The 17,857-nt window shown below is 31.0% G+C and overlaps 1 protein-coding gene across 2 annotated transcripts in view; it reads right to left on the bottom strand.

Moving 5' to 3' along the window:
- The window catches only part of LOC106457044 (mediator of RNA polymerase II transcription subunit 1-like), a 65,448-nt gene that overhangs the window by 14,811 nt on the left and 32,780 nt on the right, over nucleotides 1-17,857 (bottom strand). For both annotated transcript variants that reach the window (XM_022382864.1, XM_022382866.1), the window contains exons 10-11: nucleotides 12,902-12,988; nucleotides 3,777-3,891 (exon numbers count right to left, since the gene is read on the bottom strand). In XM_022382864.1, coding sequence (XP_022238572.1) covers nucleotides 3,777-3,891; nucleotides 12,902-12,988 — 202 coding nt within the window. The remainder of the gene's footprint in view (nucleotides 1-3,776; nucleotides 3,892-12,901; nucleotides 12,989-17,857) is intronic.

The raw sequence follows: 17,857 nt of genomic DNA, 5'->3' as shown, positions 1-17,857 counted from the left end.
AAGTTTTATTTTGTAAATATAAAACGTTTTTAGTTATTTATTATAATTTTTAAAATTTTAAACACAAGTGCCGGTAGTGCATATTTAAAAAAAATGAAGTTTTACCATTATTACTTTTTAAAACTTCTACATTCACAACAAAACATTTGAACTCTGTGACATTTGTATTCTATTTACCAGTGTTGATCATTAATTCATATTTATGAGGTGTAAAACTGAAATGAGTGTAACTTTGTTTTTGATGGATTTCAAGAATGGTAGATGTAATAGTTTTTTTGGCTTTTTGTATTTTCTTGAACAATTTAGAAACACACCAAAATATTAAAAAAAGTATTAGTTTCATCTGAGCCTGTGAATAAAGTTTAAGACAAGGAGAACCAAACATTTGATTTTAGAGAACCTTAAAAAATGCTTCAGCTTCCACAAACTAAGTGGTCTTTAATGGACTTCACATATTTTTCCTTCATCATGAGTGCAGCTAATTGCCTAAATACCCATCAAATTAATAATCCATCCTATGCCCCTGATACATACAAACAAAAATAGATCACAATTCAGAAAAAGGTAAGGAAAAAATTAGAAATTAGTAGCTCAGGCCCAAAATATGATGGTATCTCCAAATTCCCCTTTAACACTATGCATGTGAGAGGATTGAAGTGTGAATATCAAAACCTTTTTACAGAGTTACATTCAAAAATTAATTACACTACTTTATTATCAAAGTATGTTAATAAAGTTGGCATCAATAATATATACTTTATAATTAAAATGCTTATATTATATAAGTTTTAATTCTTTAATATCAAAAATAAATATTTAAATAAATTCAGTCTGCACCTCTAAGTCACATGACATGGTGGTGTTCTGGCTTCTCATTTATAAACAATTTCTCTTCCCTTATAAGGGCTTCAGATTGTTCAACCAACTAAGAATGGTTTCTATGGGTATTGGCAAGCCAGGATATAAAATTTAAACCTCTATCTTTCTGCTTCACTGAGATATCACTATATTTGTCTAACCTATACGACATGCCCTTCCTATATTCTATTTATTTTAAGAAACATCAATAATTCTCTCTGATATTGCTGTTGGGCATATTTATAATCAATAGAAAAAGCATATTCTAAAAGATAAGAATCAGATGCTTGTTTATTTCATTTTTGTGAATGAAAGCTGACAGTTCACAAGGAGTGCTTCTTATGTTTAGACTAAAGACATTATTCTAAGCTATAATGGAATTTGTTTAACCTATTTATAGGTTAGTTAGAAAGCCAGATAAATTATAGTAAGTTTGGGAGATTGCAGTCTAGAGCCTAATATATTTATTGCATTATAAAATGCATATCTAAAAGTTACATGAATTAATTTTTGACAGCTAACAAAGAGAGAAAAAAAATGCTTAATAAACCAACCATCCAAGTGCAAAAAAGGCCTCAAGGCTGAAATAAGTGTTAAATTTCTTGTTTTTGATGTCTATTTTTATTTATTATTATATTTTTGAACAAACTTAATGAAAATGTGAAAATTAGAAACTTATAAGGTTATCTAACAAAATGTAAATGAAAAAATAAAGACAGTCTTGTATTCTCTTTTTGAAGAATGTACTTAGGCTCCTGTCACTCTGAAGTAACTTGATAGTTTATATACCCTAAGCTCTCACTTTATTTTTGTTCTGTTAAGCTAGTTAGAGACATGGTTCATAATAACAATAAAGTTAAATGAAGGCAGCTGTGAAAAGGTTAGAAGCCTGAAGCTATTAGAATAAATAATTGTAATTGTCTGTTAGAATCTGCAGTCACTATTGAAAAATGAAAGTATATTATATTTTATTTCATATATTTCAATTATTCATTCACTTTAAATCGATGATTTCACTACAGTTAAGTGTTAGGGTAAGGGAGATAAGTTTGTTTTTTGAATTTCGCGCAAGGCTAGAGAGAAGGCAGCTAGTCATCACCACCCACTGCCAACTCTTGGGCTACTCTTTTACCAACGAATAGTGGGATTGATCGTCACATTAAAATGCCCCCACGGCTGAAAGGGCAAGCATGTTTGGTGGGATGGGGATTCGAACCCGTGACCCTCAGATTGTGAGTCGAACGCCTTAACCACCTGGTCATGCCGGGCCAAAGGAGATAAGAGATAAAATATAGTTTTAAAAAAACCTTTGAAATCATTTAGTAGCTTCTAAAGGTTATAAAATTTAAGTTTTCAGAGGTTATGCAAATGAAATGCAAAAAATGTAAGGGAGAAAAGACATTCTTAGCATGAAAATCCCCTTTCACTCAAGAAAAATCTTGATAAAAATACCCAATTAAAAGTCCGATTTTTTGTATGCAATAGATTTGTAGTATTTACTAAAAGCTTGCCAAATTCATGTAGATACACTTACTACATTCACAGTTATAGTAAGTATAGTTTCATGGTTACATGATGGTTACAAAGTTGGTCAAATTCACCAACCCATATGCATAGGGCTAACTAGATGTAACACTAAAGTTAATCAAACAATAAACAAAGAAATGAGAAATACCTGCACATTCATGTGGCCTAACAAGAGCGTTATGCCTCTTGTCCCAATTATACAAATTTCTTATCTTAAAGAAGATTGTGTTTGAGAAATCATATCTTTTTGTAGAAGAAAGTTTGATTTTTAGAGGCTTTCTGAATAATATCATATAGAAAAAAATACACTCACAAGGGAACATACATTTCTACTTCAAAAACAAGAAGTACTATTTTTGATATTTTAGAAATTGGCAGAAAAGTGGAATAAAATGAACAAAACCTATGTTTAAATATTTTGTAATATAAAAAAAACCTGAAATATATTTATAGCCTATAAATGTTACTTGTAACTAGTAACTAAGAGTACATGAAAAGATGTGTTTTTGGCAAATTCTTTTGAATTACATGGTGAAAATAAATCAAAGTCCAGTACACGTAATCTTTCACAAGTTAGTTTGTTTCCTCCCTTCACATTTCTACAAACTTGAACACTTGTACATTGTCATCAACTGTTGTAGTTCTATATTACAAATGACATTGACTAATGTAAAACAAATCAACTTACTTATACAAGCTCAACAACCGTGATACTTAACACAATGCCTGATTCACTCTATTATTTTGAAAAACTATTTATCTATCTACTTGACTACTTCTCTAACTTACTCTACTCTTGAAACAACATTTGACAACTATCCGGTACTTATAATCTAGCTTTGAATGTGCTATAACACTATGTCACATCCTTCAAACTTTCTAGGTGTTCTAGGCTTACTTTAAACCTTTTTGTAATAATCTAATTTTATTACAGTTTACTCATTATTCCCTCCCCTCTTTTTTGTATTGCTCCCCTTATAACATTAAGACCCCAAGCTCCCCCTAGCTAACATTTAAATTGCAACATAAAAAACATAGCTTATAAAATTGTGAAAAAACTGCTGAAGCATGATGTATCTTAAGCTTTCAGAAGAAATACCATTAAAACATTTTAGTTTAGAAATAATAATTGATACTTTAAATCTTTTGAAAGATGAGGATCGGTATACTGGACATTCTTCCAAAATTTAAATTAATGACAACCAAAAACTTTAACAAAATGTGCATAATAAATATACTTTTTCTCAATAGCAGTGAATGAAATCAATAAAAGTGTCATAAACTGACAAGAGGAGCAATACAAAAAAAGATGGGAGGGAATAATGAGTAAACTGTAATAAAATTAGATTATTACTTTTAAAACTAACAATCTAAAAAATTCAGAAACCAACCTTTTCCCTTCAGATTTCTTTGACAGACTGCTAAGAGAATTAATCTGTAGTCGATGAGCTGTTGAACTTTCAATACAAACAGTTACAGAATGGCCAAGCTTTCTCTCAGTTATAGCTAGAATAACAAAAATATAAAACATTAAAAATGTAAACTTCATTCAAAATACATTTGTATAGGAGTTATGAATACTGTTATATTTCATAAAAAAAAAAGACTATTCTGAGCATCAGAAACTCAGTTTGCTATTATGTAAAAAAACAATTTATCAAACTCAAGATAATGTTGATTGCAAAATATTTTTTAAAGAAAACAATGAATACTATGTTAGGTCAAATCTGGTTTTAATTTCCAGCTAGGAACTACAAACTACATGAAATTTAAGAAACCTACCCCTTTTGACAAATATGATACTATGATTTTTTTTGGATGTAGCAAAATTGATCAGATTCTTATGCCTATATCTAGATCATTGTTTGACAAGTGTTTGTGTTTGTTTAAAACTGTTGAACTGATTGTCACCAAACCTGGCAGGTACCCTAACAGCTCCCAGGTGACTGAATAAGGGGTTGGCATTTGGTTCCCCCACCCACCCCCATGTATTCAATGTGTTGAATGGATATGCCAGCTAGCAATATAAAACTAAAGCATTATGATAAAGTTTCTCCAAATTAACTATACAGATTATAACAGCAAAAAATAACATAACTCCAATTTCAATGTTACTGCAGTAGTAAAATAGGCTGAATGTTTTTTTTTTCCTTGCTTAAGTTGTTTACAAAAATCATATTCTAGAAGTTTTCTTGCACTTGATACATGTACCTCCCATAAAATTCTGAAGGCATACAGCACTTGTTTCATATCTGTGTACCTGAAAGAAATATTTTACACATTTTACACACATTGTTATAATTTTAGACAAGCTGAATCAAATTTTCTTTCAGCCACACTTTGCTTCAACACTCATTCATTAAACTTATTTCACATTTTCTTCTTTTTTTTTAAATCTGAAAAGTATTACAGAAAGATAAATATTTTTCAGCATTTTCCACTCTTTTCTCCTTGTCCAACAACTCAACATTATTCTGGTCTATTTTTGAACAAAACTCACCTGAAATCTCCAGGTTATACCATAAATATAACCACAAAAATCCTTCTCTAACTAAAGTTGACGATATTAGTTTGAGAGCATTAACATATTTGGAAAACATTGAATACTGACAATTATTAAAATTCAGGTTAATAAATGGGTAAGAACTAATTAGAAAACTGATTTCAAAAAGATACATCAATTCGGTTCTGGATACTTAATATTGATTGTCTCATAAGAAGTTTATGAAATTTCAAACTGATAATGTTACAGATGATATGGTCATATTTCCAATCTTATTTAATCCATCTGTGAAAAAGTATCCACCGTGTTCAAAAGGTGTTCCTTCAGTTTGTCTTCTCAATCATGTTCTAGTTGATATTAGTATGTCACATGATGTACCAACTTAGTTTAGAAATTGAAACAAAATTTGATAAATGACACAGCAGCTCTTTGCAACTGAAATAGTTACACTATTTACAGTGTTATGCTATTTGTGGCTGAAGATAAAAAAGTATTGTATAAGTACTGATAACACTGGCACCACCAAAAACAAAATTTAAAGACTTTTTGTGAAAAACTAGAGAAACAGATGGTTAGTTCCAGCTAGTGCACTGAACTTGTTAAGTGCACTATAAAAGTCATAACCTCTCACCTGTAATATCTCAGCAAGTAGGCCACCAGGGAAATTTACTTCAGATATTTGTGCAAAGCCACCAATGAGAAAACTATAGTAATACCATAGCTATTCTTTGGGCAAATTGCAAAGAACCAATTGTGAAAAGGCTTACCACTAACTTACTTGAATAGTACACAGAGGACAATTTAAAGGCTTAAAAAGATTTACCTTCAGTTGTCAAAAACTTCTGCATTTCTATTACGTCAATGCCCTCTGATAGACTATTCTTAAGACTGACCAAAGTATGTCATATTGACAAAGATAACACATATGTAGAAGTACAAAACAAGTTCAGCATTAAGTCATGGAAAATTAATAAAATAAGTTAAGTACTATGTTAGAAAAATGAATAAAGTTAGCCTTTCTGGAATTAACAAACAAGATCACACTAGACTGAACTAGTTAACGAGGCTGATTGTTATTCCTGTAGAATAAAAACTTTAACTCTTTCAACTACATGCAATTACATAACTAATTGGCCTTGGATGAGATCCCAGAAACACAGTTGTAACATTAATACAAAGAAGGCTTAGTGTGGTATGCAGGCATATCATGAGTTTCCTATATGTGTTTCCTTAGTAAATATAAATATAGTGTATATGTAGAATTTTGGTCAAGGCAGCCACTAAGTTCTTCTCATACTAATTACCTACTGAATTGGGTCATTCAACTATGGTTTCGTATGCACTTTCTTGTAGGAAGGATGTAAAATACAGCATACTGTACAGCAGCAGTGCTTTTTTCCATTGGCAATTCAGGTGATACCTCAAGGATGTAACATCTCTTGTTTTGAAGCAAGTGTGACCATCCGTCACGTGGATGGCATCTGCTACATAAAAAGAATGGCATTATTGTTCTTTGCACATCATAATGCCATGTTTTGTGGTATCTGACAGGTTGATATTAGATTAATATTCATGATTTATGATTGACTTGATTAAGATTTACAGATAGTTTGATGATTTGCTAGCTTTCCTGTAAAGGCTTCCAAAAGGTATATTTGTTTTAAAACCTTGATTGCTGTTTGACTGAAATACAGGTTGTCTCAGTATGTTTAATTTGTATCCAGTCTCCTTTTTCAAACTCAATCGAAGTCAAAGATTTCTGAATTTTGTCCTGCAAAACATTTTCTGATGAGCCTCCCATTATTCTGTAGTTTTTACCTAATTACACAATGGGAATGTCTGAGAATACCACAAAAGAGGGAAAAAAAACAACAACAGTGCCATGAATGTTCTTCTGAACTCAAAAGTTATTGAGTTAGCCAAGGCTTTGCACTTCAGAAAATTGCATTTTCAACTAGTCAAAGGATTTCCAACCAGGAGGAAGAGTTAGATAATGGGGAGCAACAGCTGTTAGAGTGAATTTTGAGACTAAGGCAAGTTCTTTCCTAAACATCAGACTTTTGCCAGTGCTGCAAAGGTCCGTGACTTTTTCCTTACTGCTGTCTCAGAACTGGAAAGGAAAACTGCTAGAATCTGGTGCAACCAGAATGGCTGATTTGGTTCTCCTCTTGAGAGCATGCACAAATGACGATCATCATGATGCCTTGTGGTCTGGCAAGTCCAAGCCTAATAAGGCAGTAGTTTCTAAAAAACTCATAGGCACTTGCTCAAAAAATAAACCAATCCTGGTTGTTACTGGATCCACCCATAACCAACAGATACAGAATGAAGGTGGGGCTTTTAGACAATATGCAAAAGCCAGAGCTGCTTTGCCACCAGGTGAAGGTGGTGCTCCATGAGTCAATTGCAAGACTCTATAATAGGAAGTATACTTCCAAAGCAACCACAGGTCACATAAAATTCTGGAGTCATGCAGAGCTGATGGGTGAACTATTTCTGACAAGTTCCTATTTTGTGGCCCAAGAGCAGAGATCTAACAATTGTCTGAACTACTTCCTTAAACATTTCAGACAAATCACAGACTGGAATGAAGGATTCAGAGACAGGTAGTGTAATGCCTGATGCAGAATCTGTGTGGTTCAACACTTGACTCAATCAAATGCTTTGTGAAAAGAAGCTGAATCACAGCTCCAATGATCAATCGAGATGATTACCTCTGCAGTTTGGAAAGTCACTGATGGTAAGATCAATGTCAGAAAAGAAGTATCATTCCTTGCTTTCCAAGATATAAAGTGGTATTTCACAAGGAGATGTAGGTGCTACTTTTTGTGATTGCCACTCAATTATCACAAAATCAGGATGGATTGTTGATCAAAAAGTGAATGAGACCAAGCTGTAAAGCAAAATTTAATTAAGAGACATCTATACAATATTGAGTGATAGGTTCTGAATTACTGCATACTGTCATTAGGGATAATGCCTAAAACATCAACAGTTTGGATAAACTAGGATGGAGGGTAAAAATTTGTAATCTTAGCTACACGGGCTTTGCACCCCCTTTCTTTCCATACTTGTGAGCAATTCTCTACAGCAACATGGCCATCCAAAATTTTGTGAGAATCGATCACCCTATCAAGCTGAGTAACTAGTTCTAGCAGACCGTGAAACTAACTAGGTTCTTCCCAGTACACTTATGTGTGTATGATTCCTGCATGTCCAGTGAGGGAATTATGTTCTTTATCAGCATAGAATATGAGCCAACTTGTTGTGAATCCGAGTTCATTATTTCACTGGACTTGCCTATATTTACTTTTATGTGACACAACTAAAACAAGTGGATCAATTTGTATACAGTGGTACAACGTTTTCATGGTTCTTCAACTGCTGTTGGAAGCTGTCTAGAAAGTAAAATGCATTACACTATGGACTATTGTATTTAGCCTAGGTTAGTCTGAATGTGTATTGATATATAGTGTAGAGACAAATGAATATTAATCTTGGGTGCAGAAACTTATCTTAAAAGTCTTAGTTCAGATGAATTTTGTTCATGATTATTTATTTCATGATGGATATAAAACTTGAGTTTAAAAGCTAATAAATGACAGCAAGTTACTGCACCATAGCTATTGAGACATTTAGTGGAGGTAACCCATATAGGTTATAAGAGTAATGGTATGAGAGCTAGAGACAGTCTACAGCTATTAGTGTATATGACAATGTGCAATGTTAAGATATGTTTACACGACAATACACCTGTATGAATAAGTATAAGTGTATGTGGTATTGACATATATATGGACATTACAAATTCATCCATGAGGTCTTATACCACAAATGAAATAATTACACAGAAACCACAACTATAAATGAATATATATGAATGAAAATAACGGATTTGATTATTGGCCTGTAATACACCACTTCAAGATAGATACAATGTAACCTGATATTTTCATTTATAGTAGTGAGAGAATGTTTTAGTTTCAACATCAAAATATTTGTCATCAGTGTATTTTCATGAAAAAGATGAGTAACAGTTAGGCTTGTGCTATGCTTGAAGAAAAATACAGTTTGACCTGTTGCTTTTGCTATGAGTAGCAAGTAATGTTTAAATGGATCCAAATGAAATACTTATGAGTAGTTGAAATTATCTGTGGAAAATGAAGTAATAGTTTATATGATACCAAAGGGAAAAACTTGTTGCACACAGTAATTTATTTGGTTATGACTGAATATTTTCAATCATACAAGTTAAAGTATTTCGAGAAACACATGGTGTTAACTGAATAGTTTCTTAAGACTATTTCAGAGCAAAGTGCAGTTGAAATGTATGAAAATGCAGACTGTAAGTGTATAGCTAGAGGAAATGAGATATCAGTTTTAATGAATTTCCAAAGATTACAACTGAGGTTAGCATTACGCAGTAGCTAACCTATTTTTGTTACTTGTGTAGAAACCGTAATCTGTAGTTTCGCCTCGCTCCTCCTTTCTTCATTACTGGACATAGGCTCTGTTTGCATAAAAACCAGGTAGCAGTAAAAGTAATGTAGTCGAGTTCCAAGGTAGTTGTAAAATGTTGTCATGGCAATGGCAACATTAAATAGTACAGCTGGGTGCAATTCAAATGTTATATCCAATGAAGTGTGAGGGACTAAAATGTTCACGAGTGAAATGGATATATTCTCTACAGGTGAGATAGACATCAGCACAGATAAGCCAATATGGAAATATCACTTGCCAATGGCAATAGTTTAATCATTCTGTCCCTAGGGGAAATTTTAGGGCAAAGGATTGTTGTAACCAAGTTGTTACAACTTTAACTGACATCTGTAAACCAAATTCCAATCAATCAGAATTACATAGACTTTACATCTCAATCCTTAATTTCTCAATTTAAGATAAAAATCTTAACCCTTTTGACTATCTTGCTCTCATTTAGCTAGTTGTGCTTATTTTTGTTCTTCTCATGTTGCTTCAGCCCAATAAATTTCTGTAATACAATGGAGAAGTATTTGAAAGTTTCCTGTTCAGCAACTTAGGGGATATTTCTGAATATACTGCCATGCTAAGAACACCAGGGTCCAGCCATACCTTCACCTTAGCAGAGCTCACTGATGAAGATGCATTGCTGGACGATGCATCTCACATAAAGGAGCTGGCCGAGGCCACTGACATACTGACCTTAAAGTCCTCACAGCCGCTATTAACAACTTCTGGCCAGACACCAACCACCAGGAAAAGATCCAATTAAAACCCAACAACTTTAGTAGCAGAGTGGACATTAGAACCTAGCTTGCCCAGCACCCAATCAGTGATGACACCTGAGGCCACCACAACACCGATCTAGTCAAAACTGCCAGATATGTCAGAAAGCCAAGTAAATATTTTCAAGTGTCTTATCAGAGGTTGCAATTTAAAAAACACCAGTAATACCCTATGAGCCTGAACCTCTAGTAAGATCACAATATACTTCCACCTAAGAAAACCTTCCCAGAGCTAAAAATCTTCAAAGAGATCTTCCAAGAGACAGAAAGGTCTACGACCTAATAGGTACAAGCTATATCCACTCAACATCAGTGTAGACAATCACAGCAACTCACAGTGTCAATGTGGAAGCATCAACATTGGTTGCTGTGCTTCTGTCTATGCCCCCAATCTCGACAGATACCAGCTCTAAAAACCCACTGCCAGTAGCAAGCAGCCAGGATGAGGGATTTGGGAAGCCTGGGTGCTTTAAACCATGAGAAAGGCTGTCTGTTTAAGCATTGGGAACCTACTCCTCACCTCTAGGACTTGGAAGGCCTAGGAAAATGACAACAATTGATTTACCATAAACAATAAGTGTATTTGTTTATGATAGTAAAAAAGATGTAAAAGGATATGCTAGAACGTGATGAGTTACTGTTGCAATGATTAGAGAAATTAATGTTCTTTCCCATATATTTTGTATTTCCCTTAATTGGTCTAATGAAGGTTTTGATGTCAACATTACAAGTGTTTGCCTCTTCACTCTATACTCTTTCTGTAAATGTTACTAAGAGTTGAACGAGCTTTGTGAACTATGATGTCCACAACCTTGCAAGACATCCCCATCTCACATATTATGCGCATGATAATACTGCTGTTTTTAAATATAAATATGTGATTATAATATACACAGTAATAATTATGATTTCTTGTGTTTGACTTTTTATGGAAGCAAGAATTTTCTCAAATGACTTTGTATGCTTTATATAAGCTTACATAATTATTTGGCCGAAAAAAAGAACTATGTATGGATCTCATGTTCTCAAAGTGACAGTGATATTTACTTGTGAGCTCATTCATTCAAGAAATGTGCATTATGAATCAAAAATACAAACACATTCAGATATTGGCACAAATAGATTCTTATCCTATGCAATATTAAAATTAGTTAGTCATATCTTAGAAATCTGCATTAAATATTCATGTTATAAATTGGTGATGTGCAACAGTATTTTAATTTAATCCCTTAACAAGCTTATTATAATTAAATGACAATTATAAAACCTAGCACAAATTCAACTGAATGAAATAATCAGAAATCCTGATAAAAATTTTAAGTTCAATCATCAAAAAATAAAATCATGAATTCAGCAGGGAATCATATTTTATCCAAAATTAGCCTAAGCTATAGTAAGTACTGCTATAAAGCTACACAACAAGGTGTATATAAAAAAACTTTTAAAAATAAATTACCTTACTTTTTATAAGTTTTTATACTTTGAAATTACCACATTAACTACTTTAAATGAATTATTCAGCTTATATACTAGATGTAGTAGTTAGCCATTTATTTACTACAATTATTATAGCAATTGAATCTACAGTCAGTAATAAAAAACTGATGTTGCAAGACACTAAATAAAATGCTGTTGTACTGAATAAACCTTTGCTTATGTTACAAAAAAATTTGAGAAGAACTTAAATTGAAATAAAGAAGTTTACGAACTATTTTTGTGAGCTTATATTAAAATAAACTAAAATCTTTATTCTGAACTTGATGAGTTATAAAATATTGAAAACAAAATTTTTTAACGATTGAACAATTACACATTTGCTATCACCTAAGTAAAACAAACCCACTCTGTTGTAATGAGTTCAAACATGAAAAAAATAAGACAATTTTAGAAAAGGCACATATAAAAAACATAAAATAAGTAAATTCTATGCACCTATTTTTCTATTTGAAATAAAACAGTACATTTTTCAATTCTGAGCAATGAACATATTCACAAATAATGTCTATTTCTATATTTTTGATTTTAGAAATTGGGATACTTGGATCAACAAATTCACAAGTTTTACTAATTGATATTCATATTTATATACTTAATTAAAATAATATTTCAAGAATACTTTTCCTCACACTTTCTGTAAAACATTTCACCAAAACAAGAGTTCCTTTGACTTCTAAAGTCTTTGCTTGTTTGGTAGAAACTTAAAGGATAGAGAAATCTAGGAAGAATAAATTATATAAAAACCTGAAAGAAACTCTAGAAAATATGTCTAAATACCATCATACCTGAGAACTTAAGCAACTAATTGCAATCATCTATAAATACATAAATATTCAGAAAAGACGGCTTTTTGGAATATGGCATGCAAATCAAAAATTAACATTTTATCAATAAACTGACAAATTTTTCAATAAGTTTGTGCTTTGACTAACTTTTCTATAAAGTACAATAAGTCTAATGATTGAAAACATACTCTAGCTGGACAAAACTTGTGAATATACGTAACTGTATAAATAATCAGTTCAGCAAAAATATTAAATCTGTATGATTTCTGAGCAAGAATACTAAATTTTCATTTAACTATAAAAACTTTAACAATGATGCATACAAAAAAATGTACCATATTCTGAATTTACATAATCCTATTTTCTTAAAATAGTTTGCCTCATGCAAAATGTAAGCTAATTTTATATTTACATTGCTCTTGTACTTTTATGAAAATATAAACATTTTATATGTAAATTAATTTTACCATCAACTGTGAAAGGAATAGATGTTTCTGTCTCAGAGTCTAGAAGATCATATGGAGAGATGAAGTAGGTGAGCTTCATTGGATGACCTAGAATAAATGCCATAAATTCATTTTCTCAATAACTGTCTTCAGTAAAATAAAAACTTAAATTTAAATTATAATTCACCTCTTTTTTTTCTCAGTATAAAAATTCCAGTAAATCAGAAAGGAGTTCCTGTTGCAAGTTAATAATTCTTTATACTGGATAAATATAATGCAGTATTAAATATAATAAGATTACAATATGCTACATGGTGGGGTTTATAAGTTAGCCAGTCATGTAAAAAGTCAAGAAAATTTCTCCAAGTTTTTGTATTTATATGTGGCAGTTGCTTTCACTATATTGATACATATGACAAGAAAATTATAGAATTTCTGTAGAAGTTTTGGGGTTTGCAGAAATCATTTTTATTTACTCAGCAGTATTGCAATGTAATGACATAAACAGCCAACAAGGTAAATTGAAATCTTGCTATAGAAAAAAGGTGAAAGATTTAATTAACTCTGTGAAACCCAAATGGGTGATCCTACTCTGATGGAAAAACTGCACCATTGAATTAAAATAATTATAGAAAATGAACTTGTAGATGTTCTTCCACATAATTAAAAAATATATATACTTCAGAGATAACATATGTTCAAGAAAAAAAGTTATATTTATCTAATTTTATACCTAAAACATTTTTAAGTCACAAAATGTGACTTTCAGTTTATTTCGGCAAGCTCTAAATGAAAAAAAAAGTGTTTGTGAGTTTCCCGATATTTTCTTGAGCATATGGCACTTATGCTCAAGAAAAAAATTGAAATGGTTTTTATAAAATACAACTGGTTTTAACCTTTTCACTACTGAAAATGCAGTTCAACCTGCTCATTTTATATTTTTCCTTCTACTGCTTGACTTTCTGAGTTTGTTACTTATACCAAAGATGTTGCTCAGCCGTAATGTAACTTTCCTTCAAGCTGATTGCTTTACTGAGATATAACTATGAATATAAGTATTAGTAACTTCAAAGTCATTCCATACTGAAAAGGAAATAGCTGCATTACTCTATTTTGTTTTTCAACCATTCTTTTCAGCATACTTGGATGATAACTCTCCAGACCCTGAAATCAAATATGCTGTTTGTGTGCAGAAAGCTACAAATAAAATACACAGTTACTCAAAAGAAGTTTTATTTAGAAGTATTTCTATTCCTATTATGAAGTTCACTTTTCTTGCAAACTGACTCAGTGAAATCTTTAGTAGATATAATATATTTAAAAAAATCTGATTTTAGTAATTATGGTAATTGTTAACTCTCCAGTTGGCTTGGTCCAATGAACCAATATCATGTACAGAAGGTTAATTCTTTAGAAAGAGGTTATGATTCAAATGAATATTTAATATTAACTTCCAATCAGAAGATTCTATTTACTTATAAGACATACTGAAAATAAACCTCTCAATCAGTACAGCTAATTATAGTTTTCTACTTACGAAGGTTAGAATACATTGTTTTGTCAGTTGAGTACCTTCACTATTATTGATATTTACAGCCATAATCCAATATCTCATGAAGTTTGGCCAGCTTATAAAATTTAGGTCAGTCTTAAATACATATACTAAGATAACAATACAAAACAACCTTTATAATAAGGTATATTTTTGGATATATTAAACAGTATAACTAATACTGTTAATGAAAGTAACAATAAATAATACAGTATACCTTACTTAGGGAATATGTGTTATTCAAAATTAGTCTCAGGTACATATAAATCAATGCTATATTATTCCTAGGCATTTGGGAAGTTGTTCTTGATACAGTTTATGATAAGTTTAAAAAGCATATATTATTCCATAAACTCCTCCACAAATATGCTTATATAATAAAACCTTTGATCTTTAATTTGAAAATCTTTAGCCACAAATTAAAAGTCTGAACTCATTATAAGTTTATATAGTACATACAAGATGATTTGTCCCGTTGATATCAAGAAGTATAACTGTATGCCACTTGGGTAACACAAAAATATAGAGCTCTAATAATTACACAAGTCATACATGCCATTTTCTATAAATGAACACATTTGTTCCTATTGTTACCTACAAGAAGTTACAGCTTGATGGCAACTTTTATCTGAACAGTCAGACATACATAACTTTTCTGATACTTCTGCTTATATACATTAAGTCATGATTTTAAAATACTCTTGTATAAGCAAATAATTATTTTCTATCTTTTTTTAATTTTATTTTTTTTATTTATGAGACCTATAACCACATACGACACCAGGTTAATTTTTGTAATATTTAACTACCGACACAAAACAAGGTCTGTTATTTTATCTATCCTAACTATACAGGGTCTGTCAATTTGGAAATAAATATAAATTATGCTTTTTTTTCATTCTAAAATGGCTATAAATTATAACACGAAAACACAAACGTTTGGTCTAAATAGCTTAAATCTCATAACATTATACATTTGTATTATCTTTATTATATTGACCTTCTAGTCATGCCTGACTAACATTACAGAAGTTGCAATGATGCGGTGCACGTGCATTCATGCTACCATATCCAAGAATATAAAATTGGCCTTTACAAAGTGACCTGTCTTGGCTGTTTTTTAGTGGACTAGTACTTTGTAAAATACAGTCACATTTCAGTTTTAATACATTATATATGTATATACATTATTATTATTTACAAATAACTTCTTCAACATATTTTTCTTAAAACATAGAACAGTAAATAAAGAAGCACATCAAACAATTATCTCTTCTAGTTATGAACTTTGTACTCGTTTACTATAGGATGCTAAGCCTTATAAAATTTCGCATGTGGAGAATGTGAAACAAAATAATTTTCTTTAGGTTTATATAAACATTTGAAATAACTAAAAATCATAACTCACTATATCAATACCACAGAATTCCACTATTTTATCAAACTTAGTAACTCAGCTGTATTTGAGTCTAAAAAATATGAAATTTCGAGCTCACTAAATACTCACCTCAGCTTGAAGATTTGTAATGAAAGAACGTAATGTCATTGTAATACTTGAACATGGCTCTGAAAGCCACTAGGGGGACATTCTGAGCTTTTGATTGGTTATTCACATGTTATATACAGAAGTAATTGTATATATGGGAGCATTTCCAAAAATGTGTTTCAGTCAGTACATGAGCAATATATCAGTAAATAGAAAAGATAAGAGGTTCTTATTTTATATTGTATCTTGTTAATATTGGTAACTTGAGCTCATAATTCGTATGAAAATATAGACTTTGTATTTTGACATCAAAACATCTGATTTGAACCAGTGCTGCATTCAATATACCACATAACACACAAAAATCGATGTTTAGGTGTGTTTTTTAATATTTACTTTTAAATTAACAAATCAAATAATGTATAATATTAAAATTTGAATTATAATCTACAGTTTGATACCAAACTTATTGACATAAATTCATAAAAGAGTAGTTCAATAAAATTTTAAATGCAAGTCGACAAACACAATGACATAGCCTTTGACCAGTGGCAACAGGATTAAACTATACAAGGTAATTCTATAAACCCTATATAACCTGCAATCCATAATACATAGTGATGAGAGATGAGAAAGTAACGGAATTAACTAATGGATTAATGAGACACATTAATTGACTACATTCAATTAATCAATTATTCTCATGAGTTGGCAAAAAAAACAAAAAACGTATAATTTTTCAAAATTATTTTGGCACGTGTGTAATGTTCAATCTTAAAAACTAAAAACATTTTAAAAAAACGATTATTTTATACACAATTCAATAAAAATGAGATTGTTTCCAGTCTCCAAATTACTAATATAATAATTTACTGTGCAAGGCTAAAAAGTGGTAAAAAAAACCCGAAGTGTTTGGATTGTGTATGAGACTGTTTTCCAATCTAATTTTTATTGAATTATGTATAAAATAATCGTTTTTTAAAACATTTTTAGTTTTTAAAATTAAAGTATAATGTTAAACACCTGGTTTTGAAACCTATGAAGGGCAGAGAACAGACAGCCCATTGCATAGCTTTGCATTTAATGACAAAAAATAAGAGCAACATATAGATGACTTTGATACTTGGAATAATCAAAAATAGTAATAATCGGACATGCTTTTTTCACTTAGTTGCTTATTTTCATGGGATGTGACACTAACTGATTGAGGCTGAAGAAACTTATGAAAAATCATAACAGTAATATCTGGATTACCAAACAGTTGGAATAATCAAGAATAATGATAATGGGAAATGCTAGTTTTGTTAGTTGATTATTTTCTTGAGATTAATTAGTTTAATCATAATTCTGATTAATAGATTATTTTATGTAACACTAATGTAAGTTCATAGATAATCGATTATATTGACCAATCAAGTTAATTGCCCAGCTCTTTCAACTTAAAGTATTTTCAACTTTGTTTTTTGTGAAACAAAGTATTTTGACGTGCAAAAAACGAGATAATCATGACGTTTTTTAGAACTTTAACCAATCACTGTACGTGAGAAAAATATTTTTTTTCTAACCTACAACATTGATTACACTTAAAAGCACATGTACAGCTTCTAAATTAGGGAAATTATGAAAATCAGTCAAATACTAATTAATTGGTTGTCAATAACTAGGAAATTAGTTTTAAGTTTTTTTCTTCTTTTGGCTAAAACCAAAGCCCTTAATCAAGGGTTTGGATTGCATAAAATAATTTAATTGTGGATGTAAGTTTTCTTTTAAATTGGATTCAAACTCTTGATTGTATGAACCTTTTATCATTGCTTTGTATATTGTACAACTTCAGAGTCAGCCTTGATCATAAGTTGCTTATGAAGCCACATATTTACTTGTATCCCAAAAGAAACAGTGATTAAGACTGCAGCTGACTACTTGCATTAGAAACAAATTA

The sequence above is a fragment of the Limulus polyphemus genome, unplaced genomic scaffold (genome assembly GCF_000517525.1).
Source record: "Limulus polyphemus unplaced genomic scaffold, Limulus_polyphemus-2.1.2 Scaffold286, whole genome shotgun sequence".
In the NCBI taxonomy this organism is placed as follows: domain Eukaryota; kingdom Metazoa; phylum Arthropoda; class Merostomata; order Xiphosura; family Limulidae; genus Limulus; species Limulus polyphemus.
This window is presented reverse-complemented; position numbering and strand designations above follow the sequence as displayed.